The following is a 25,234-nucleotide window of genomic DNA, read 5'->3' as shown; positions in this document are numbered from 1 at the left end:
GCCAGGATGGTCACGATCTCCTGACCTCGTGATCCACCCGCTGTGGACTCCCAAAGTGCTGGGATTACAGGCTTTTTTTATTTTTTATTTATTACTACTATTTTTTAACACAGTTGATCACTCTGTTACCCAGGCTGGAGTGCAGTGGGATCATCCTAGTTCACTACACCATCAATCTCCCATTTCAGCCTCTCGAGTAGCTGGGACTACAGGTGTATGCCATCACACCAGGATGATTTTTGTTGTTTTTGTAGATATGGAGTCTCACCATGTTGCCCAGTGGCTGGTCTCAAATTCCTGGCCTCAAACGATCCCCCTGCCTCAGCCTCCCAAAGACCTAGGATTACAGGTGTGAGTCCCCATGCACAGCCAGGGTGATGTTTGAGGATTCTCAGAGAAGTTCCCAAATCCAAGACAGCGTCTTAGGGCCTCCATGACTGTGCAGAGATGAAAGCACCAACTGACAGAATCTTAACCAGAGCCCTGAGTGTGAAAACACAGGGCTGGAAACACCCAGAAGGGAAAGATACGGCCCAGTGGAGGAAACGAGCCACTACCTCAAGGTGCCAAGAGAGGCCCCACAGGCACCAGCTGGGTACCTCCCAGCACACAGAGTACAGGGCCAATTCCTAAGAAACAGAAACGCCGAGCTGAGTCCGGAGTGCCTGCCTTGCTAAAGGGCCTGCTCTCCCCCCAGCTGTGCTCTCCTCCAGCTACTGGGGGCCAGCTCGCCGTCTGTGGAGATGAGGCCAGAACCACCACCGCTCCGTGATCACGGTTCCCCTTTTCCACACGAGAGCAGCTACAACACGGTCACTTCTATCTGAATCTTTCTTCCACCAACAAACCTGCACTCACGTCCCTCCAAACCGGTCTCCAGCACCTTTGACCCCCCCAGAGCTCTCTAGGGAGGCCTTTCTCTGACGGGCACCCCAAGCCCAGGCAGGGGCTCATGCACCACTTGGAGGCCCTTGGACCCAGCCTCTTGACCCAGACAGACCCCAGCAATCACCCGAGGTTCATCTTCAAGATCACTTATAATGCACACAACAGCCTTCAGCTTCCCCAAACCTCACCCCAAGGCTTTATCTTCTCTCTACCCAGCACTCCCGAGCAGCCTTCAGAATTTCAACTGTCAGGCCGGGCGTGGTGGCTCAAGCCTGTAATCCCAGCACTTTGGGAGGCCGAGACGGGCAGATCACGAGGTCAGGAGATCGAGACCATCCTGGCTAACACGGTGAAACCCCGTCTCTACTAAAAAATACAAAATACTAGCCGGGCGACGTGGCGGGCGCCTGTAGTCCCAGCTACTCGGGAGGCTGAGGCAGGAGAATGCGTAAACTCGGGAGGCGGAGCTTGTGGTGAGCTGAGATCCGGCCAGTACACTCCAGCCTGGGCGACAGAGCGAGACTCCGTCTCAAAAAAAAAAAAAAAAAAAAAGAATTTCAACTGTCTTTCTTTACACCTCCAGAGTTTATGACTTTTACCCAATAAGCACCTGAAGGGCATCGAGACGCCCCAGCTGGCTCAGACAACCTAGGCCACTTCTCTGGCCCAAGTGGACTTTCAGCAACATCTCCGATGGAGCTGCCACAACAGGGTCCAAGGCTAGAAACTACCCTTGGGAACAGGACCGGGGCTTCGTGATGACAAACATGCACGTGGCCAGCAGGGAGACAGACGGACAGGTAACGGAGCGAGGGCACTGAGGTACAGGGATGTGCGCCCCCAGATCCTACCTGCGATACAGCCAGGAGGAGCCAGGAGCTGACCACACGGCTCCCAGTCCCGCACACGGGTGACTGGGTACGAATGTGGCTCCCCGCATTGTCCAGAAGACGAGCAGGGAGGATGAACCAGAGCAGACGCTGAGGAGAACCAGTACCCTCCCCTCTACACCAGCACACACTGCCTGGGGCCCCGCAGGAAGACCTGCTGGCAAGGCAGGGTCTTGCCCAGAGAAAGTTCAAGATCGGTTTGAGGACAGCCAAGGTGTCCCCACCTCTGTCGTTAATGAAGATGACACAATGCAACACACTCCTCAGAAGTCGCTCTCCATCTTAAGCACGCAGCCAGGCTCTGCTAGAAATAAAACTCACACACCTTGTTTGCTCTCTGGGGATAAGACCTTTGCTGTTCCAAAATCTGTGATCTGGATGTGCATATCTTCATTTAACAAAATGTTTTCCGGTTTAAGGTCCCTGTAAAAGTAGATTTTCACATTTGAGAAGAAATACGTGAAACAGCAACATTATTACGTACTCTAAATTTTGCTGAAAACAAAATGAACGAATGAATGCTTATGATCCTTACAGGCTGACAACCAGGGGATACGGGCCGAAAGCTCACAAGCAACAAGTTTTCACTGTACACAGTAGGGATTTACCGCCTCACATCTCCATGCCATTCTAATTAGCTTTTTAATGAAGTATAATCTATCATTTTTAACACACAAGATGACAGCTGTGCACACTTCTGAGATGACTTTATCAGAAAGTCATGGAAAATCAGACCAGAAAGAAGTACACACAGAAGGTACCACAGAAAAAGATAAAACGCATCAGTCAAGATGGTGAAAAGAATCATTAGCTTGCCGGGAAAGACACGAAATCATTTGATGTGGCATTTGCAGGACGGCTTCTCCATGTCAGGGCTCCATGGACGTGTGGCCTTGCCTTGGCGCTCCCGCTGTGGCACCGGCAGGCATCTCAGTCACACCCATCCAGGGAGCACTCCAACCAGGCTGACCTCAAGGGCGGGGACCATCTGGGCATCAGCTGTGGCCTGTGAGCCAAATGGTCACTGGCCCTAATCATTAAACTGACATCCTGTAAACCCCACCCAGCCACCCCCGAGGTTACCTGTGAATGATGCCCTTGCCGTGCAAGTACTCTAAAGCAGACACAATCTCAGCCGTGTAAAATCGAGTACAGGTCTCATCAAATGAACCGATTTTGCGAATATATTTAAGTAGTTCTCCATTTTTGGCATAACTAAGGCCGAAATCTGAATATTGTGCAGTTAAGGAAGTGTAAAAATCTTTTGTTTTGTTTTGGAACAGGTTTACTCTGCTGCCCAGGCTGGAGTGCAGGGGCACAGTCATAGCTCACCGCAGCCTCAACCTCCCTGGCTCAAGCGATCCTCCCTCCTTAACCAACCCAAGTGGCTGGGAATATCGGTAGGCGCTACCACGCCTGGCTAATGTATTTATTTTGTAAAAGTCATTTCTTGAAAACTAGCCTTAAAAGACTGATCAGAATTGGTTTTAATTAAATGCAAACTGAAAGTACCTGTGGCCCAAGAAAGTCATGTCCCTGGATCTGACGGGCACCCCAGGCCCCAGCTCCAAGATGAGGCACCAGCATTGATGAGGGGTTTCTCATCAAGAACACCATTACACTGTCTCAAGGAAACGGGAACAGAGCCTCTCAGCCCCGACTGCCCCTCTGGCCCCTGGCGGTGTCTGTGGCTTCAGTGAAAGCGGACCGCTGGAGACAGGGCCTACAGACCCTGACTAAAAAGCACACATAACTCACGTGCAGGCTTCAATGCACAAAGATCCTGGGGGCCGGGGGAGCGGGGGGCGGAGAGCGCGGCAGCCCCTGCCCTGAGACAGGGCATCCATGCGTGGCACCGCCCCTTCCTTGCAGGCTCCTTCCATGGATAAAGTGACACATTATGTTTTGGTTTTTTTTAAGATGCAGTCTCACTCTATCACCAGGCTGGAGTGCACTGGTGCTACCTCGGCTCACTGCAACCTCCGCCTCCCAGATTCAAGCGATTCTTCTGCCTCAGCCTCCCGAGTAGCAGGGACTACAAGCACGTGCCACTATGCCCAGTTAATTTTTCTATTTTTACTAGAGACGGGGTTTCACCATGTTAGCCAGGATAGTCTCCATCTCTTAACCTTGTGATCTGCCCGCCTCGGCCTCCCAAAGTGCTGGGATTACAGGCGTGAGCCACCGCGCCTGGCCAAGTGACACACTTTGTAAGACAAAAGCCATTTCGTGAACTTCTACACTCATTAAGTGTGTCTGGGAGGGCCCCCTCCTCGGGGCACCACTGCTCTGTGATGGCCCCATCTGTAGCCTCCTTTTCCAAGAGGACTTAAGGCCGACAACAAATGCACCCCATATACAGATTCCCCTGGAGCGGCAAACGTCTATCCCCATTACCGGAAACCTCCAGATACTTCACACTTACTTGCAGCCCAGGACACGGGGACCCAAGTCCTTGCTTGCCCTGAGCAGTGGCTCTCGAGGCCAGGAAGTGGGGCTCGTGCTCACAGCCAGGCTGGCCTGCCGGCTCAGTTCTGGCTTCTGTTTGCCAGGGTACCATCATCTCCCACCAAGGATGAACCTGAAGCTTCAGGGCAATGAGGAGAACCCCAGAAGGGAAGGGACTTGCAACCAAGGCTGCCCAAAGTGGCCCCTGTACAGGCCCATCTCTAAATACAACCCACACCGAGGATGCCTGGTGGGGCCTAAGTCCCTGGGTCTCGTTCCTTTCAGCGGTGAGTGAACCTTAACAACCTCCCGGGGCTTTGGAATTTGACTTAATGACGAACGGCAACATGGACCACTGGACAAAGATCTGGAGTTCCCACTACCTGCACTGCTATGGCCAATCCCAAGTGGAAATCAGTCAGCAAAATTCGCTCTCCTCTGGACTCTGAGCCCCTGGGCGGACAGGATGGGAGAGGTCAAGCGTGTGCAATTCTGTTGCAGCCTCACAACCAACAAGCAGCCGTGTTCCGAGGGCTCTGTGGGAAGCCCAGCGGGACCCCCGGGGCTCAAACGGGGGCAGAGACATGCAGAGCCCGGGGGCACCCAAGAGGGGCTGGGGCAGCTGTGAAGGTGAGAGAACATACCGTGAAGAAGTCACTGAGGGCGGGGGACAGAGGCAGGAACAGGGATGACACTGGAGGACAGCAGGCCTGTCTGGAGGCCAGCATTCTCTAAAACCTTCCACAAACCAACAGCAAAGCCCGCCCCGGGCCACGTGCCTGGCAGCTGTTCAGCCACTGCCCTGCTCCTCTCTAGGCAAAATCCCAGGGAAGCACCTTGCATCGTCTCCATTTCCTCACCTCTTACTCTTCCTTGAACGGTCCCCCCAAGAAACTGCCTACCCACCATCAACAACTGGCACAGGGCAGATGCACGGGTCAGGCTGTGTGCACCTGACCGCTTCAAAGCCCCTGCGTGGGCAGCCAGCACCCTCCATCAGAAACCGTTTGATCCCGTGGCCTCTGGGTCTCAGGATCAAAGGAGCAACACCCCGTCACAATCTCCTCTCCTCGGTGGGCCCCTCCCCATGTTCACCCCCTGCACTGGGGGAACCCAGGCTCCACCCACAGAGGAGCCATCCTCTGGGCAGCCTGCCAGCTCGCTGTGAAAGTCCTCATGGCCCTGACTCCTCCTGGAGCTCTGCTGGCAGCACCTAAGTGTCCACCCAGACCTGAACAGTGGCACCCGTGGATGCATGACACGCCAGCCCAGTACCCTTCCCGGTCTCTCCCAGCTCAGCAGCAGACACCGCTGTGCACTAGGCTTGAGGGCCAACTCCCCGGAGCTGCCCCTGACTCCATTCTCTTGACCAGTCTGTTCAAAACACCTCGACCACTGCCCCTGCCCCTGCTCTCCTGCCTGTTCTCCCGCCTGGCCTGGGAGCAGCCAGAGCAAACCCCACATTCCCCGCCACAAAGAGAAGGAAGTCCAGAGTCAGTGTCAGGCTGCCAGGGCTCAGGGGCCCAGCCCATCACAGCCTTTCATGCCCCCACCCCCCCCCCCACTCCTGCCCAGGAGTTTAAAGAGCCCCACACTGCCGCCAGCCCTAAGACTCTTGGCAGCACATCTTGCTGCCGGGAAGCCTCTGACACGGACAGTCTGTGCAAATCCAGCTCCTCCACCAACATCGAAGCTTCTCGAGGGCAGAGACGTCCCCCGGCATACCAGCACATCCCCATCACCCATCAACCTGCACTTGGCAAGCGCCTCCCAACAAAGAGAGCACACACACTCTGCCGGCAGCCGAAGGAGCTGCAGGATGGTGCGAAGAGTGGGAGCAGGCCAGAGCAAAGCTCTAACACAGAAGAGCCGGGTGCTCGGGAGAGACGGGGAGGACAGGTGGGAGGACTCAGGCCCCTCTCCAGGCAGGATGGGAAGGCCACGACACTTGGGCCAGCTTGGAGGGTGGCAGGGGAGGAAAAGAGCAGATGCAGACTGCACCTGCTGGAGGCGAGGACAGTGTGGCCAGCCCAGCCACTGGCAGGCCCACGGGTGAGCTGGATGGGGAAGAGGTGGGGCCCACCCCAACTTCCACCGGGCCTTGCCTCCCAGATTCCTGAGCCAAGGTTTAAAAACACAAAAGATGGCGCTCTAGGGGAGCAAGGGACACCGACCAAGCAAGCCGCAGCAGAGGGGACTGTGCTGGAGCCGCATCAACGGCTTCTCTGGGAGGTAACGTCCTGTGGAGACTCACAGCCACACCCTGGCGCTGCCTCGGCTGCCTCCCTGAATGTCAGTGGCCTGAGGGACCCCACTCGGCAGGGAGCGGGGGCTGCTTGTGGGAACACACAGGGTCTGATTCCGAGAGAGGGGTGACTGGTGTGGCTTCAGACGGCACCAACCACGCAAAGGATACACAGCTTCTCGTCGTCCTGAAACGTGAAGTAAAGCTTAACAAAGAAGGGGTGATCCAGGCGCGACATGACATCCCGCTCTCTGGTTACATACGGGACTTTGTTCTCTTTTATGATATGTCGCTTCTCCAGAATTTTAACTTCAGGTGAGAGAGAAGTGAGTTACTATCAGAAACAACAAAAAACACTAAAGACGTGACTCACAAAGGTAACTGGTCAAATTAAAGTCTTTCAAACATTGTACATACAAGCCCGGTGGTCTCTAAAGCCAACAGTGTCCTGTACCCTTGAAATCAGCACAGAAACCCGGGCCCTGCCACCCCGGCCCTGCCACCCCGGCTGCCCTGCACGGAGTCGCTGGCCCTGCTCCCAGACGCACAGCTCCCTGCAGCCCATACTCACTCGCATATTCTCTGGAGGTTGCCAGTTCTCGAGCCAGGACAACCTGGTTTGGAAAGAAAAGGAGAAAAAGAGAAAAAGAAACACAATGTAATAACCAGGACACTGGGTCTGACAAGTCCCTCCCTCTGCGCCACACACACGCTTCCTGTCCCCACTGAAGGTTTGAACCTACAGTGAAATATTTTGGGTCTTGTACTGACAAATAGAGCTAAAAGCCAATGCTCGTGTTAATGTGTTCTAATGGCTAACGGAAAACGTATCCATCTCTCCATTGTTTTCGGCGCAACCCAAGTATAAATTCAGGAGCCTCTTCGACTGCCACGCCCTTCGCGAAGAGTAGGAAGACAGTGGTACCACCACAAGTGGTAGGGCGCCGGGGCTTCTTTGAAAAAAATACGTCCTTCTAGTATACATTCATTGAAAAGCTGCCCTGAATTGTCATTTTTTGAAATAAGTGTTATCACACATTTCGTGTGTTGGCGATTGCGGATACTATGAAGAGAGCCTGGCTGTAAAGGACACAGGGAACTAAACCAACAATGCATGGCCCTGCGTGCCCACAAGAGGGAGCCACCTTCCCGGGATGCCAGCAGGCCTCCTGCCCTGTCCTCTGCGTAGCACACCTGAGCCCTGCACTCAAACCCCACCTCCGAGACAGAACACTCCAGCAAAGAAGGCACCCTGAACAGGGGAGAGACCCCCCACTCGGACTAGCCTGGGGCACACCCTGAGGCACTAGACTGGAGATTCCTGGTGGGCCCGCAGTTTAGCCAGAGCGCATGAGACAGCTGTGCCAGGGAGGCCCCACCACCAGCAAGTGGTACACAAGTGTCTCCTAAGACACCCACAGGGGGACGGCCTGAGGAGCAGGGAGCAGAGGAAACCTGTCCCGTTACATTCCTGGGGGCTGGCAGGAAGACCTTCAGGAGGCCACAGGGCCAGGTCCACCTGGCCCCAGGCTCTGAGCTGCAACCCGGGGCAGGAGTCAGAAGAGATCCCGGAAAGCACCACGTGAGACGCCCTGCGGCGCTCAAGAAGAACGAAGCTGGATTCTGGGGACTCTGTGTACTCAAGATCTTCCCAGAGGAACACGCCACACATGGATGGCTCTCAGCTGCCAGGGAGGGAGGGGACGTGGGCCGGGCAGGGCTCCCCTCTCTAGCTTATGTGTTTCTGCGAGGTCACGTTTCTCCACGAGAGCACGTGCTAGCTTCATAAGTAGAAAAAAGGAAGAAAGAATGGTGAATGAGCACGGATATTTAGTGGAACCCTTTCCTTTCTAAGGGGATACTGACGTGATCTTTCTGTTGTCTAAACTCAACACTTTATAAGCAGGTTTCCTACAGGAAGGAAGGATCCTCTTCCAGAGAATGGCGCGTGACGTGTTCCTCCCTGGAGGTTGTGGCCGTTCTCAGGGGGCCTCCCGGCTCTCCGGAGCTGCACCTGGCTGTTGCCCAGCCTCGTAACTATCACTGTCCTTTCCTCCTCCCCTGGAAGTCAACTTTTATGTGATCTCTATTTCAGGAAAGCTGAGAAAGAACTGAGGGTCACATATGTAATCCGAGAACCAGTACTGTGGATTCCAAACAGCCCCAGGAAGGAGCCTCCGGCTCACAGCGCTCTCCCGGGCACCTTCCTGGTGCATGTTCAGAAAGCCTGGGACCGCAGCCCCAGGAGGGACAGTGCCTGCTCTCCACCCACCTACGGAACCCAGGGAAACAGGCAATTTCACAAATAAGTCTTCCTTTTTCAGTCAAGATAAATGTAAGGGCCGCGTATGGTGGCACATGCCTGTGGTCCTAGCTACTCAGGAGGCTAAGGCAGGAGGATCACATAAGCCCAGATGGTGAAGGCTGCAGTGAGCTATGATCACACCACTGCACTCCAGCCTCAGTGACAGAACAAGACCCTGTTTCTAAAAGGATAAATACATCCATAATAAACTAAATTTAAATTGGAAAGAGAAATATAAGGAAGTAAAACTGAGGCCAAGCGCAGTGGCTCACGCCTGTAATCCCAACACTTTGCAAGGCTGAGAAGAGAGAATCACTTGAGCCTAGGAGTTCAAGACCAGCCTGGGCAACGGAGTGAGACTCCGTCTCTACAAAACATTTTAAAATTAGCTGGGCATGATGGTGCATTCCTGTAATTCCAGCTACTTGGGAGGCTGAGGTTAAGAGGATCACTTGAGCCCAGGAAGTCGAGGCTGCAGTGAGCTATGATCATGCCATTGCACTCAAGCCTGGGCGACACAGCAAGACTCTGTCTCAAGGAAACCAGTAAAGCCGAGAAAAGAGGAGGCCTCGTCTTTCACTGGGCGGTTGTAAGCAGCCATGCACAATGCCCAGGTTTTCCAAAGACTTTCTTCTTTCTGAAAGGATCTGAGTCCCAAAACTTTGGGGACTAGTCTCCTGGTTGAAGGTATTTTTCATGAGGGCATAATCCTTTTATAAACAAAATTATTTCATAAAAGCTGCAATTTAAAAAATCTAAAGTGCAAGGGCAGCAAAAGTTAACATTAATTAAAGCAATATGTTGGGAATATGGGTAAGCTATGTTTCATATTTTTCTTTGCATTGTGAAATATTTCATATATGTAAAAAAGGAAAATAAGCCTCACGTATGGTTTCTTCACAAAGGTCAGGCAGGAAAGCATTATGCAGGAGATCACCCAGGCTGTCCAGAGTGAGGATCCCCCAGGGCTCCCTGGAATGGCCCTAGCACACACACGGCGGCCACCCTGGCGACCACGGTGGCGGCGTGGGACTCCGTCTCTTTTATAGAGGCCCAGATGGAGACGGTGACCCCGAGTTGCTCAGGCCTCCCCTGAACCTGTTACAACTTTCACTAAATCCACAGCCACACACGGCTTCATGGGTCCCACGTCAGCAAAGCGTCCCATGTCAGCTGCTTTGAACCTTCATTTCTTTGCTTTCAGAGGAAAAAACACCCCGAGACAGGTAACAAGTGTGACTTGACAGTACTGCGACAATACTTCTGTTTGTGAAACTCGGAACACAAGAATCTGGAGGCTGTGTCTCCAGCAAATGTCCAGAGTGTACTGTTTTATGTATTTAAAAAAAACAGAGAAATAAAAGAAGATCAAATGTCCCCAAAAGCCTCTGGAGAGATACTAACTTTCAACCTAAGAAAAAAAAAGCTTCCCAGGGCCCTGCCAGTGGGACACAAGGACACAGAATGTAACTTGCCGATGCCAGGTTAAAATGAAATTAACTGCATGAGAAAAAACCTCCGCAGACCATCAAGAGATGTGTCTAACGTTCTCATCTACAAAACTAGGTTAAATATTTAGCCACACCCATCACGTGATCTGCTTGGGGGTTACCCAGCCCCCAAAGACTCAAGAGGCCTTCACAACAGCTGACACCCCTCAAGGGGCCTGAAATCTCCTGTCCTGAAGGACACCAGCCTTGGTGGGAGTCTCCGGTAAGCCCCGAGGAAGGTGAGCCTCCCAAGGAAATCACGCCCGTTTGACACACAGCAGCAGCAAATACTCACCGTGGAAAAAGAGCCTTCCCCAAGAATTTTCCCAAACTTGAAGTCCTCAGGCCGCTTCTTCCGAGGCTGCGGCGGAGGCTGGGCGTGCTGCAGGGAGCCGGCACCGGGCCGAGGCTCGGCTGCAGTGCCATCCATGGTGGGGCCCTGCCTGCTACCACCAGGAATGCCAGGGGCCGTGCTGGACTCAGTCTGGGTCCTCACCATTGATGGGGATGGGCAGGAACATAACACCACGCTGGACTGGATGGGCACGGCGTCATACTGAGGGACAAAGAGGAAAAGGAGGTAAGGCTCAAGGCTGCTGCCTTGTCCTCAATGCATGGACTAAGGCGTAAGGACCTCTTCTCAACGCTCAAAAACAACCCCCAAGCACAGGGCAGGCCAGCTGAGCCCCGTGCTCTGCTGCGAGCTGCCGGCCTCCTCTCCCGAGTCCTGCCCGTGCCATGGATGCCCGCTACTCCACTGGGCAGCGCCTCGCCCTCCTCCTCTCCCTCGTGCTGCATGAGCCTGGTCCAGCCAACTCCCCCCAAGGCCAAGGTAACATGAGCAGAGATACACGGCACATCTTTAATTACCAGGGGATGGAGAGAGAAGAGTGGTGATCACATGTGTTTACGATACACAGAGACGCCCGGTGCTGGCAAGACTATAATAAAGCGAGAGTACTCACACCACTGCGGCTGGCACCAAAACCCGGGATTGCAGTGGAAATGTTTTTGGAAAGCAGTTTGGCAACTGTCAACAAAGCGACTACAGAACAGTTGTCAATGAGACACAGAAATACGAAGGAGAGGAGGGAGGGCAGAAACCCAGTTAACAATGTAAGCGGGCATGGAGGGAAGATCAGTGTGCAAAGCTAGGTCGGCAAGACGTGCAAGGCGCACCCACAGTCATGACAATCCCTCCCCAGACCCCATCGTGTCCTCACGGTGGTGACAATGGCCCCCCCACACTGCAGTAGAACAACGGGAGGCGAGCCCAGGCGTGCTGATGGTGGTTTCCGATTCAACTCCCACTCAAAGAACCCTAGAGAGCTCTTGACTCCATCTCAGTAGGGTCCTCAAGTCTGTGCTATGTCTGAAGACACAGGGTCTCCTGCGTCTGTGCCAGGACAGGAGCAGCGAAGCCTTTCTGAAGGGACTGTCGCCAGCCAAGCTGCAATCCTTGGAAACACTAAAAACACCCAGGTGTGGTGGCTCAGGCCTGTAATCCGAGCAATTTGGGAGGAAGAGGAGGGTGGATCCCCTGAGGTCGGGAGTTCAAGATCAGCCTGACCAACGTGGAGAAACCTCTTCCCTACTAAAAATACAAAATTAGGCCAGGCGGGGTGGCTCACGCCTGTAATCCCAGCACTTTGGGAGGCCAAGGCGGGGTCAGGAGTTCAAGATCAGCCTGGCGAACATGGTGAAATCCCGTCTCTACTAAAAATACAGAATTTAACTGGGCATGGTGGCAGGCACCTGTAATCCAAGCTACTCAGGAGGCTGAGGTAGGAGAATTGCTTGAACCCAGGAGGCGGAGGCTGCAATGAGCTGAGATCGCCCCATTGCACTCCAGCCTGGGTGAGAAGAGCGAGACTTCATCTCAAAAAAAAAGAAAAGGCCAGGCGCGGTGGCTCACGCCTGTAATCCCAGCACTTTGGGAGGCCGAGGCCAGCGGGCCACGAAGTCAGGAGATCAAGACCATCCCGTCGAACATGGTGAAACCCTGTTTCTACTAAAAACACAAAAAATTAGCCGGGCGTGGTGGCGGGCGCCTGTAGTCCTAGCTGTAAGAGGCTGAGGCAGGAGAATGGTGTGAACCTGGGAGGTGGAGGTTGCAGTGTGCCGAGATCGTGCCACTGCACTCCAGCCTGGGCGACAGAACCAGACTTTGTCTCAAAAAAAAAAAAGAAAGAAAAAAAAAATTAGGCAGGTGTGGTTGGTGCATGCCTGTAATCCCAGCTACTCGGGAAGCTGAGGCAGAAGAATCGCCTGAATCCGGGAAGCAGAGGTTGCAACGAACTGAGATCATGCCATTGCACTCCAGCCTGGGCGACAGAGCGAGACTCCGTCTCAAAAAAAAAAAAAAAAAAAAAAAAAAGCCAGGCGCGGTGGCTCACACCTATAATCTCAGCACTTTAGAAGGCTGAGGCGGGCGGATCACGAGGTCAAGAGATAGCGACTATCCTGGCCATCATGATAAAATCCTGTCTTTACTAAAAATGCAAAAATTAGCCAGGTGTGGTGGCATATGCCTGTAGTCCCAGCTACTTGGGAGGCTAAGGTAGGAGAATTGCTTGAACCCAGGAGGCAGAGGTTACAGTGAGCCGAGATCGTGCCACTGCACTCCAACCTGGCGACACAGCAAGACCCCATCTCAAAAAAAAAAAAAGAAAAGAAAAGAAAAGAAAAAGAAAGAAATGAAAAGAAAAGAACCACCACTAAAAACAGGTTAATTAAAACAAGCAGGCTGGGCATGGTGGCTCATGCCTGTAATCCCAGCACTTTGAGAGGCCGAGGCAGGAAAATCCCTTGGGGCCAGGAGTTCAAGAGCAGACTGGGCAACACAGTAAGACCCTGTCTCTACAATAAAAATATAAAATAAGGCCGGGCGCGGTGGCTCAAGCCTGTAATCCCAGCACTTTGGGAGGCCGAGGCGGGCGGATCACAAGGTCAGGAGATCGAGACCACAGTGAAACCCCGTCTCTACTAAAAATACAAAAAATTAGCCGGACGCGGTGGCGGGCGCCTGTAGTCCCAGCTACTCAGGAGGCTGAGGCAGGAGAATGGCGGGAACCTGGGAGGCGGAGCTTGCAGTGAGCCGAGATCGCGCCACTGCACTCCAGCCTGGGCAACAGCGTGAGACTCCGTCTCAAAAAAATAAATAAATAAATAAATAAAAAATATAAAATAAAATAAGCCAAGCATGGTGGTGTGTGCCTGTAGTCCCAGCTACATGGGAGGCTGAGGCAGGAGAATTGCCTGAGCCCAGGAGGTCAAGGCTGCAATGAGCCATGACTGTGGCACTATACGCCAGCCTAGGCCAGAGTGAGATGCTATCTCAATAATAATTTAAAAAAAAAAAGAGAGAGATTGCAAGATGCATAACAAAGACAAAAACAAATCTAGACAGAACATTGTGACCCCAACCCCAGGAACACAAAGGTGGAGAAGGGAGGCTACAGGTAGCAGGTACAAGAGGAGCCAGACAGCGCCCAAAGCACAGACACCCAGGCTCACCCAAGAGGCCATCCCTGGGGACGGACAGAAGCAGGGCCACCCAGAAGACATACCCCACTCCAGCTCTGGACCAGGACCGTGGCCAGGAGGAGAAAGGCTTCTCTTTCTTACAAGTCTACTAAGTTCATTATAACTCCAGACATGGTACAAAAATAAGTATGAAAACAAGAAGCAGTTAACCAAACCGACAGTAGTGATGAAATATGACCAAGGGGCTTTCTAATAAATGTCTAAAAGAATCTGATCAACAAAATGTACACATTTTCATTTTCCAGTATGTTTTAAATGCTCAGTAACATTTTTAGCAGATATTTAATAAACTGAACATTAAGAAAACTTCAGGCTGGGCGCAGTGCCTCACATATGTAATCCCAGCACTTTGGGAGGCTGAGGCGGGCAGATCACCTGAGGTCAAAAGTTCAAGACCCGCCTGCCCAACATGTGAAACCCCATCTCTACTAAAAATATAAAAAATTAGTTGGGCATGGTGGTGGGTGCCTGTAATCCCAGGTATTTGGGAGGCTGAGGCAAGAGAATCGCTTAAACCAGGGAGGTGGAGGTTGCAGTGGGCCGAGATCGCATCACTGCACTCCAGCCTGGGCAACAAGAGCAAACCTCCGTCTCAAAAAAAAAAAAAAGAAATACTATCAAGTATTACCGACATACAAAATCTCTGAGACACATAGAAATCACTCTTTGAATCTCTCCTAGAAGCTCAGCCTAAGAGAATGACTTTTAAAGTCGCATTTATGAAATATTCCACTGTAGCTTTGGGTATCATAGCAAAAGCTTAGAACAGCTACATGCTCACAACAAAGAAGAGATTAAGTCAGCTGGCACACAGACACTCAATGACATATTATACAGTCCTTAAAAACAGATATAAAAACTATGGAAACATGCTTACAAAATTAAAGCAAGTGGGGTATCTGGGTTAAGGGGATGTGGAAATTTTCTGTACTCTTTCAGTAACTTTTCCATAATCTTGAGATTACATCTAATTGAAAAGTGAAATATATATATCAAAGAATACAAGTCCGGGCATGGTGGCTCACGCCTGTAATCCTAGCACTTTGGGAGGCCTAGGTAGGCAGATCACAAGGTCAGGAGTTCGAGATCATCCTGGCTAACATGGTGAAACCCCGTCTCTACTAAAAATTAAAAAAAGTAGACGGGTGTGGTGGCGGGTGCCTATAGTACCAGATACTCGGGAGGCTGAGGCAGGAGAATGGCGTGAACCCAGGAGGTGGAGCTTGCAGTGAGCCAAGATTGTGCCACTGCACTCTAGCCTGAGTAACAGAGTGAGACTCCGTCTCAAAAAAAAAAAAAAAGAATACAAGGCCAGCCATGGTGGCTCACACCTGTAATCCCAGCACTTTGGGAGGCCAAGGCAGGCAGATCACGAGGTCAGGAGTTTGAGACCAGCCTGACCAACATGGTGAAACCTCATCTCTACTAAAAATACAAAAATAAGCCGGGTGTGGTGGCACGTGCCTGTAATCCCAGCTACTCAGGAGGCTGAGGCAGGAGAATCGCTTAAACCTGGGAGTCGGGAGGTTGCAGTGAGCCGAAATCCACCACTGCACTCCAGCCTCAATGACAGAGCGAGACTCCATCTCAAAAAAAAAAATACAAAATTGTTACAGATACTAACATTGTAAAAGTGTTACAGGCACAGCTACAGAAGAGACTAACAAGAAAACCACAACATGAGAAGCATGGTCATTAAAGTATTGGGATTATGGATTTTTCTTTTATGACAATTTTTTTGTTGGAGGTGGGGAAGCAAGGTCTTGCTCTGTTGCCCAGGCTGGAGTGCAGTGGCGCAATCGATCATAGTTCAATACAGCCTCAAACCTCTGGGCTCAAGCAATCCTCTGGTCTCAGCTTCCCAATGTGCTGGGATTACAAGTCTGAGCCATCGAGCCCACTTATGACACAAATCCAAGCTAAACATAACGTGAAGCCTAAGGTTCCTAGCTCTGTAAAAGGTGGGCTGCAGCCCTGAGGGTGGAGAAACGTTCTCATGTGTCTGAGAAGCTGGCTGAGCAGCCGGAGCAAGCACCAGACTTTGGCTTCCCTGAAGAATGGAACCCTCTAGACTCACAAAGAACAAAGTAAACTCTTGAATTAAGACTCCCAGGCCGGGCGCGGTGGCTCAAGCCTGTAATCCCAGCACTTTGGGAGGCCGAGATGGGCGGATCACGAGGTCAGGAGATCGAGACCATCCTGGCTAACACGGTGAAACCCCGTCTCTACTAAGAAATACAAAAAATAGCCAGGCGAGGTGGCAGTGCCTGTAGTCCCAGCTACTCGGGAGGCTGAGGCCGGAGAATGGCGTGAACCCGGGAAGCGGAGCTTGCAGTGAGCTGAGATCCGGCCACTGCACTCCAGCCTGGGCTACAGAGCGAGACTCCGTCTCAAAAAAAAAAAAAAAAAAGACTCCCAAACCTTCCCTAAGTTCAGGGCCTGTGTACAGGCTGCTGAGGGTGGCCAGTGCCTGGCACATGGTACCAATGTGACCAGCAACACAGAACCCATGGCAGGAATAAGCACCCTAAGAGTACCACTCGGCTGGATGCGGAGGCTCACGCTTGTAAACCAGCACCTTGGAAGGCCGAGGAAGGGTGATCGCTTGAGCTTAGGAGTTCGAGACCAGCCTGAGCAACATGGCAAAACCCCATCTCTATGAAATTTAGAAAAATTAGCCGGGCATGGCCGGGCGCAGTGGCTCAGGCCTGTAGTCCCAGCACTTTGGGAGGCCAAGGTGGGCGGATCACAAGGTCAGGAGATCGAGACCATCCTGGCTAACACGGTGAAAGCCCATCTCTACTAAATATACAAAAAATTTGCCACGTGTGGTGACGGGCGCCTGTAGTCCCAGCTACCGGGAAGCTGAGGCAGGAGAATGGCCTGAACCCGGGAGGCGAAGCTTGCAGTGAGCCGAGATCGCACCACTGCACTCCAATCTGGGCAACAGAGCGAGACTCCGTCTCAAAAAAAAAAAAAAAAGAAAAATTAGCCAGGAACGGTGGTGTGTGCTTGTAGTTGCAGGTACTCAGGGGGCTGAGGCAGGAGGATCACTTGAGTCCAGGAAGTTGAGGCTGCAGTGAGTCAAGATCATGCCACTGAACTCCAGCCTGGGCAACAGAGAAAGACCCTGTCTCCAAAAACAAAACAAAACAAAAAAAAGAGGCCAGGTGTGGTGGCTCATGCCTGTAATGCTAGCACTTTAGGAGGCCAAGGTGGGTGGATTGCCTGAGCTCAGGAGTTTGAGACCAGCTTGGGCAACATGGCAAAACCCCATCTCTACAAAAAAGTACAAAAAATTAGCTGGGCGCGCATGCCTGTGGTCCCAGCTCCTTGGGAGGCTGCGGCAGAAGAATCACCTGAACCCAGGGGGCGGAGGTTGCAGTGAGCTGAGATCACGCCACTGCACTCCAGCCTGGGCGACAGAGTGAGACTCTGTCCCAAAAACAAACAAAAAAATAAGAGCATCACTCATTTATGGAAAGCTGTGCTTTTGCGAAGGCTCATAAGGCTCAGCAGTAAGTCGAGTTGCCTTATGGTTTTCATAAACATCCATTTCACATGTTTCACAGACAAAGTCCTGGAGCTCAGTCGGTGCCTTTATGGTCTGTCCCTAGAACCAAAGCCTGCTATAACACAACCGAAGTGCAATCAAACTCCAGCAACTCTCCCCTGGGAGATTAGCAAGAACCCTCCATCTTCAGGGACAATGGAAAGGGGGAAAAGGGTCATAATCACCAGGCTCTGGGCCAGCAAGAACCGTAATGGGCCTGGACGGTCCTCGCAAGGCCGGCCAGCCATGGGCATACCTGGACACAGCACAGGGCCTCCAAGGCTGCCCTGGACTGCAGAACAGCAGGCCTGCACTGAGCTGTAGGGACTCACACAAGGGAAGGGAGGCAGGAGGAGCCGGCACTTCACACTGCACCATCCCAGGCACCACAGCGTGGCTGCAAATTAACCTGGCCGCTCCCATAAGCCGCCATCAGTGTTCCACGGGTGGGGGAGGGGAGAGCACCACCTGTCTCTGCCACGCCATCCCCCCTCCACACCTGTCCCACCACCACGTGCATCAGATCAACACGGGCTTTAAGTTCATCTGTGTGCCGAGCCCCCAAGCACAGCACAAGGACACAGCAGGAGGGGAGTACAGGACAGTGGCAAACTCTGGCCTCCAGCAAGGTGGGCTTCAGCTGCGTCTCCACCACAGGCAGGGGCCAGCCCAGACCCAGTTTCCCAGCTCAGATGCAGAGCAGCACCTATGGAGGTGCAGAGCTAGAGGCCAGCCAGGGAAAAGCACACATGACACGCTTCCATTTCAGCAGAGATTCAAGGGAACATATTGCTTTATGAAAAACTGACAAGTGAGCCACTGAGTAAAATCTTATACACGAACAAATTTTGTTTTTAGTTGTATTCATATATTTATGACTGACTGACTGAATAAGAGTCTCACTCTGTTGCCCAGGCTCAGTGCAGTGGTGCAATCACAGCTCACTGCGGCCTCGACCTCCCAGGCTCTAAGTTTTGGTTGTTTTTGATTGTCATAACCAGGTCAGGGGAGAAAGTGTTACTGGCACCTGCCGGGTAGAGGCAGGGGTGCTGCTAAACATGCTACCAGGAACAGGTCTCCACAATAGAGAGACCCGGACCACAGGTCAACCACTCCCGGCTGAGAAACCCTGCTGTCTTCATAGACTCCACCCCCACATCAGAAAGAAACCTACCAAGTCTTAGTGGCCTCCCTCCAAGCGCTCAGCACAGAGTGGGCCATGTGTGCAACACGGCCCTCAGCCTCACCTGGGACGGGGGAAGACAGAAACACAGGCACAGGGGCCGGGTGTGGTGGCTCAAGCCTGTAATCCCAGCACTTTGGGAGGCTGAGACGGGCAGATCACGAGGTCAAGAGATCGAGACCATCCTGGCTAACACGGTGAAACCCCGTCTCTACTAAAAAATACAAAAAACTAGCCAGGCGAGGTGGCGGGCGTCTGTAGTCCCAGCTACTCGGGAGGCTGAGGCAAGAGAACGGCATGAACCCGGGAGGCGGAGCTTGCAGTGAGCTGAGATCCGGCCACTGCACTCCAGCCTGGGCGACAGAGCGAGACTCCATCTCAGGAAAAAAAAAAAAAGAAACAAACACAGGCACGGGCACAGGGAGCCTGGGAGACAGCAGGGAGGGCCCAGGCTGAAGAAGGTAGTTTAAAATCCTCATGCTATGTTTGGGCAACAGGAAGAATCTTATTTCCACAATACACACAGTGTGAAACGGCAGTGAGATTCCCCACAAGGGGACGTGACTTTAAATGGAGACAATTGTACTGGAGCGGGACCAAGAGCTCCATGGAACAATGAGTCCACGGCAGACAGGAGCTAAGGGGCCGAAGGGAACGGAGGGCGTTTGGGGAGGAAAGCAGCGCAGACTGGTCAGCGCACAGAAACTGAGAGGAGCCGGGGACACACCCCTACGGGGTGACAGTGCCACTTCCTCAGCAGCAGAGGGTGAGACCCCTACTGCGAGACGATGCCACTAATCCCGACATCTGGGCAGAAGCGCATCTTCCGGGTGAGAGGCGCCCACGATCCATCCTTCTCGCAAACAGCGGCGGGCACTCCGGCGGCAAGCGCCGCCTCCCTCTGGTAGTTTCTTTTGGACTCTGGGATCAGCTGTCACAGCACAGGTTTTGGCTAAAACTCCGCTTGACAATGCTGTTTCCAAATGTCAGCCTTTGACATTTCACTTGCTGTGGGATTATACCCAGTAATTTCTCTGATTTAAGATTTTTTTTTTTTTACTAAGTAAACTCTCAGCACAGAAGTGGGATGAAAAACACATCTAGCAAGCCCAGGTCTGACTGCCACGAAGAACGCCTTGTTTCTTCCGCGGCACAGCACGCCACAGCAGAGCGAGAGCCCTTCCAGCCAGGAAAGCGCTGGGAACAAGACCAGCTGGGGGCATCTGACCTACAGCCTGCTCCCTGCAGGGCTAGGAGGTAGTATCATCTTTCAGCGAAAGAGCCACACCCCCACGCACCCCACCCCAGCAGGTAAAGGAGCTTGAAGCTCCACCTCCCGCACTGTGGGTATATTCTTAGCACTCTACCCGTGGGGCATCTGTGATTGAGACAGTAGTTAGAAAACCATTGTGTTCTATCTACTTCCCAGAGCCTGTTACATGAGAAAGGTTTAAGCCAGGTTTTTTCCTATCTGTAAGCATTCATGCACCTAATGTTAATTTTTTTTTTTCTTTTTTTTTAGACAGTCTCGCTCTGTTGCCCAGGCTAGAGTGCAGTGGTGCAGTCTTGGCTCACTGCAACTTCCGCTTCCCAGGGTTTAAGTGACCGTCCTGCCTCAGCCTCCCCAGTAGCCGGGACTACGGGCAGCCACCAACACACCGAGTTAATTTTCATATTTTTAGTAGACATAGGGTTTCACCATGTTGGCCAGGCTGGTCTCGAACCTGACCTCAAGTGATCTACGTGCTGCGGCCTCCCAAAGTGCTGGGATTACAGGCGTGAGCTACTGGGCCCATCCCTAAATCTTATTTTTAAAAGATGACTGGCAACGTCACCCAGCCCAAAAGACTCCAAAAGACTCAAAGGTGTGAATAAGCTTCTCCCCTCCAGGAGTACCCGCCACCTGAGGACACATAAACATAAACACTTCCTCGTCTTACTTTGCTGTGTACACCTATCTGAAACCATCAGCACACAGTATGCTGGTGCACAATGACCTGGAGCCTGAGCTGAGCCCTGTCCTGCTTTTGATTTGGTGGATATGAGGTAGGAGGCTCACCCAGAGTCAGAGGATGGAGGGTGTGTGCTCCTGAGATGCAGGGATGGGGGAGATGTGGGGTACCGGGCCAAGCTGAAGGAGCAGGGAAAAGATGCCAAGTTTACAACCACCAGATGGGCAGCACCTCCACCTGAATTCCCAGGACGCCACTGCCTTCACTTCAGGACTCTCTCCAGCCCCTGCATCCGCCCCCACCAGGCAGGCACATCTGTGTTGTTCGCACAGCTCACAGCCTATCTGGCAACCCCAAGTCCACAGTCCCGGAAGCACTATGGGGAGACGTGAGGCCTCCATCCTGCTCAGCTGCACACAGCGCACGACATGGAGTGACATCTGCAGCACACCACTCTCTCCAAAGCCATAAGGACATACTCAGTCTAGCCAGGCGCAGTAGATCACACCTGTAATCCCAGCACTTTGGGAGGCCGGGGGGATCACTTAAGCCCAGGAGTTCAAGACCAAACTGGGCAACACAGTGAGACCCGTCTCTACAAAAATTAGCCAGGTGTGGTGTGTGCACCTGTAGTCCCAGCAACTTGGGAGGCTGAGGTATGGAGACTGCTTGAATCCAGGAGATCAAGGTTGCAGTGAGCTGAGATTGCACCACTGCACCCCAGCCTAGGTGACAGAGTGAGACATAATCTCAAAAAATAAAAGTTAAAAACAGGGTGGGTGTGGTGGCTCACACCTGTAATCCCAGCACTCTGGGAGGCTGAGACGGGCAGACCACCTGAGGTCAGGAGTTTGAGATCAGCCTGGCCAATATGGTGAAACCCCATCGCTACTAAAAATACAGAAAAAAAATTAGCCAGGCGTGGTGGCACATGCCCGTAGTCCCAGCTACTGGGGAGGCTGAGGCAGGAGAATCGCTTGAACCTGGGAAGTAGAAGTTGCAGTGAGCCAAGATCATGAACTCCAGCCTAGACCTCAGAGTAAAACTCTGTCTTAAAAAAAAAAAAAAAGGCCAGGTGTGGTGGCTCACGCCTGTAATCCCATAATCCCACCACTTTGGGAGGCAGAGGCGGGCAGATCACCTCAGGTCAGGAGTTCGAGACCAGCCTGACCACATGGAGAAACCCCATCTCTACTAAAAATACAAAAAAACTAGCTGTGCGTGTTGGCGCATGCCTGTAATCCCAGCTAGTCAGGAGGCTGAGGCAGGAGAACTGCTTGAACCTGCAAGGCAGAGGTTGCAGTGAGCCGAGATCGCGCCATTGCTCTCCAGCCTGGGCAACAACAGTGAAACTTCATGTCAAAAAAAAAAGAAAAAAAAAAAAAGACAAGCCAGGTTGGGTGGATCACTTGAGCCCAGGAGTTTGAGACCAGCCTGGGCAAACACAGCAAAACCCCGTCTCCACTAAAAATACAAAAATTAGCCAGGCACGGTGGCATGTGCCTGTGGTCCCAGGTAATCGGGAGGCTGAGATGGGAGGATTACCTGAGCCTGGGGAGGTCAAGGCTGCAGTGAGCCAAGATCACTTCACTGCACTCCAGCCTGGACGACAGAGGGAGACCCTGCCTCAAAAATAAAAAAGTAAGTAAATAAATAAAAAGAAAAATTCACTATTTTGCTTATCAAAGTCTCTCAAAGGAGGTGACTTAACTACACTATTCGCCCAATTACACAGCCAACAAGAGGACATGGTCCCCGCCCACAGAAAGCTAATGTCCAGACTGACCTCACTACAGAACCATCCAGATAAAGTGGTGGGGGTGGCTATGCAGAGATGGGCGGGTACTGGGAGAGTCTAGGGCAGCCCCTTGGCTGGCCAGGGGCTTGGGTCGACCAGCTGGGGAGCTGCATCACTGGCCCAGGAAAAGCGATGATGGCTTACATGGCACTGCAAGAGCAGGGAGGGTCACACTCACATCCAGACAGTGAAACGTCGTAACAGCTAAACACGTACCACACAGTTTTCATTCAAAAATTTTATATATATAAAATGTTTACGAAATAGAGATGGGGTTTTGCTATGTTGTCCCGGCTGGTTTCAAACTCCTGAGCTCAAGCGATCTGCCTGCCTCAGCCTCCCAAAGTGATACAATTACAGGCTTGAGCCACCATGCCTGGCCACTTTTTTTCTTTTTTGAGACGGGGTTTCACTGTGTCTCCCAGGCACAATCACAGTGGCACAATCACAGCTCATTGCAGTCTCAACCTCCTGGGCTCAAGTGATCCTCCCACCTCAGCCTCCCGAGTAGCGGGACCACAGGTGTGCACCACTGTGCCCAGCTAATTTTTGTAGAGTTGGGGCCTAACCATGTTGCCCAGGCTGGTCTCAAACTCCAGGGCTCAAGTGATCCACCCTCCTTGGCCTCCCAAAGTGCTGGGATTACAGACCTGAGCCACCACACCAGGCTGCCCCACACATTTTAAAGTTTCGCCTCCCCCTAATGTCAGATTCCAAAGACAGCAGCCTTCATGAGTCAGAAAGAAGCATCGGTCATTTTGAAATCAACATCCAAGTAAGTGTAGAAAGGCCTCTGGATTTTTGAAACGGCAATAACAGATGATGTAATACAGACAAAGACACCCCCACCCCACTGCTTTCCCACTGCATGCTTTACATGCCACGGCACGCTTCCATGCCAGCAGCTTCAATGACGTAAAGCGAATGCAGTCCCATCAAGACCACAGCATTGGCTGAGCAGCTGCTCCATGCTGGGCACTGTCCTGGACACTGGAAGTACAGCAAAGAACGAAACCAAGACCATGCCCTCGAGAAGCCTGCATTCCAGCAGGACAGACAGACTTCAAAATACAGAGCAGGGAAATGCACAACGTGTCAGATGGTGACGATTACTGTGAGAAAAATAAAGCAGGCAAAGAGAACAGGACTATTTGGATGGAGGCGGTGCAAATTCAAATCATCAGACAGTCTTCGCTGGGAAGGTGATACCTTGATATCTGAGCAAAGATTCGAGAAGGTGGGGAGAGCACCGGAGCCTTCCCGGCAGAGCAAAGGAGGCACGTGCAACTCTGGAATCACAGCTGTTCAGCATGGCCACGACACGGCCACTTGCAGACAGAGCCCCTGGCTGCTGGGTAGGGACCCCAGCACCTCAGAGTACCCTTTCTGGGGTCACTTCTGGCACCCTCTGCAAACCTCAAGGGGGAAGTGTGAGGCCTGGGGCCGTCCATCGGGGTCCAGGCACCTCCCGAAGGAGCCTCGAAGCCAGCCAATCACTGGCTCCAGACGCATGCTGTCAGGTATCTCTGTGGCCACCAGACCACCGCCACTCTCACGGGTGTGATGACATGGGACCTGTCTACTGGTAGTCTTCTGCCTTCGTGGAATTCTGTAACTTCCTTCCTGCCTCGGCCACAGCACGGCAGCCAAGCACCTGTCAGGGTCCCTCCCTGGCAGGATGATGTTTAGAAGCTCAACACAGTGCCTCTGCCTCCTCTTCAGGGCCATCAGAACTTGCTACCATGGGTGTGTTTTAATAAATAACATGATTTCTGCAGCCAAAAAAAGATGGTTGAATATTACCTTTTAAAGCACTTTTTAGCACCAATTGTGAAATAAAAAGCCTGAGAAAAAGCCCTCTTTGAGTGCGAAGTGTCTAAATGTTTATTTGTACTACTATTGTTGTAAAGGGAAGGTTTTGCAGCATTTTCAGGTAGTGATTAAACTGCATAAACAACATCCCGAGACCGCCTGCCACGATCTGGAGGAAACGCAGTGCCAGGGCCCACGTGCAGGGTAAGGTCCTGCCAGGCTCCCGAAATGCCCCCTTTCCCAGCACTAAGTCCCACAGAGGCAGCACAACCTCAGGGATGCCAGCAACTCTGGGCCTGGGGTTGAGTCCTTCAGTCCCTGCACAGCTCAATCAATCTGCCACCCATTTGGTGACCTAAAATTGTAGTAAGCAAACAATTTTGGTTACTCAGTAGTTTCTGAAATTTAAATCTCTGGAACAATTTAAAGCAATAAGACCCCAGGTGGACCTGTCTACTCTCCTTGTCCTCCCTAATAAAATGGGCTAGGCGTGGTGGCTCGTATCTGTAGTCCCCCATTTTGGGAGGCCAAGGCAGGAGTACTGCTTGAGCCCAGGTGTTGGGAGACCAGCCTGGGTAACATGGCGAGACCCCACCTCTTAAAAAAAAATTAAAAAAACAAAATCTGCGGCCGGGCGTGGTGGCTCAAGCCTGTAATCCCAGCACTTTGGGAGGCTGAGGCAGGCGGATCACGAGGTCAGGAGATCGAGACCATCCTGGCTAACACGGTGAAACCCCGTCTCTACCAAAAAATACAAAAAACTAGCCGGGCGAGGTGCCGGGCGCCTGTAGTCCCAGCTACTCGGGAGGCTGAGGCAGGAGAATGGCGTAAACCTGGGAGGCGGAGCTTGCAGTGAGCTGAGATCTGGCCACTGCACTCCAGCCTGGGCGACAGAGCGAGACTCCGTTTCAAAAAAAAAAAAAAACCTGCTGGCTGTGGTGGTACACACCTGTAATCCCAGCTACTAGGGAGGCTGAAGTGGGAGAATTACTTGAGCCCAGGAGGCTGAGGCTGCAGTGAGCCATGGTCAAACCACTGAGCTCCAGCAAGGGTGACAGAATAAAACCTTGTCTCTTTTTAAAAAAAAAATTAAAATTAAAAAAATAATGAGCCAGGCACGGTGT

At 52.3% G+C, this 25,234-nt stretch overlaps 1 protein-coding gene and 1 long non-coding RNA gene across 5 annotated transcripts in view; one reads left to right on the top strand and one right to left on the bottom strand.

The window, feature by feature from the left end:
- PDPK1 (3-phosphoinositide dependent protein kinase 1) overlaps positions 1 to 25,234 on the bottom strand; it is a 74,406-nt gene that overhangs the window by 33,150 nt on the left and 16,022 nt on the right. For 2 of the 4 annotated variants that reach the window (XR_013411380.1, XM_015125388.3), the window contains exons 2-6: positions 10,562 to 10,822; positions 7,043 to 7,085; positions 6,643 to 6,780; positions 2,862 to 3,006; positions 2,104 to 2,201 (exon numbers count right to left, since the gene is read on the bottom strand). Coding sequence is in view for 3 of the 4 variants with exons in the window: in XM_015125388.3 (XP_014980874.1) it covers positions 2,104 to 2,201; positions 2,862 to 3,006; positions 6,643 to 6,780; positions 7,043 to 7,085; positions 10,562 to 10,822 (685 nt within the window). In the remaining variant the exon portion in view is untranslated. Of the gene's footprint in view, positions 1 to 2,103; positions 2,202 to 2,861; positions 3,007 to 6,642; positions 6,781 to 7,042; positions 7,086 to 10,561; positions 10,863 to 25,234 lie in introns of all 4 variants that reach the window. The other 2 variants (XM_077985185.1, XM_077985186.1) reach the window with 2 other exon arrangements.
- Positions 20,260 to 24,152, top strand: LOC144337845 (uncharacterized). Its single transcript, XR_013411443.1, has 2 exons — positions 20,260 to 20,997; positions 22,933 to 24,152. It is a non-coding gene; the product is annotated as an uncharacterized LOC144337845 (long non-coding RNA).

This window comes from Macaca mulatta, chromosome 20 (genome assembly GCF_049350105.2).
Source record: "Macaca mulatta isolate MMU2019108-1 chromosome 20, T2T-MMU8v2.0, whole genome shotgun sequence".
In the NCBI taxonomy this organism is placed as follows: Eukaryota; Metazoa; Chordata; class Mammalia; order Primates; family Cercopithecidae; genus Macaca; species Macaca mulatta.
The sequence above is the reverse complement of the archived record's forward strand: the minus strand, read 5'-3'. Positions and strand labels throughout refer to the sequence as shown.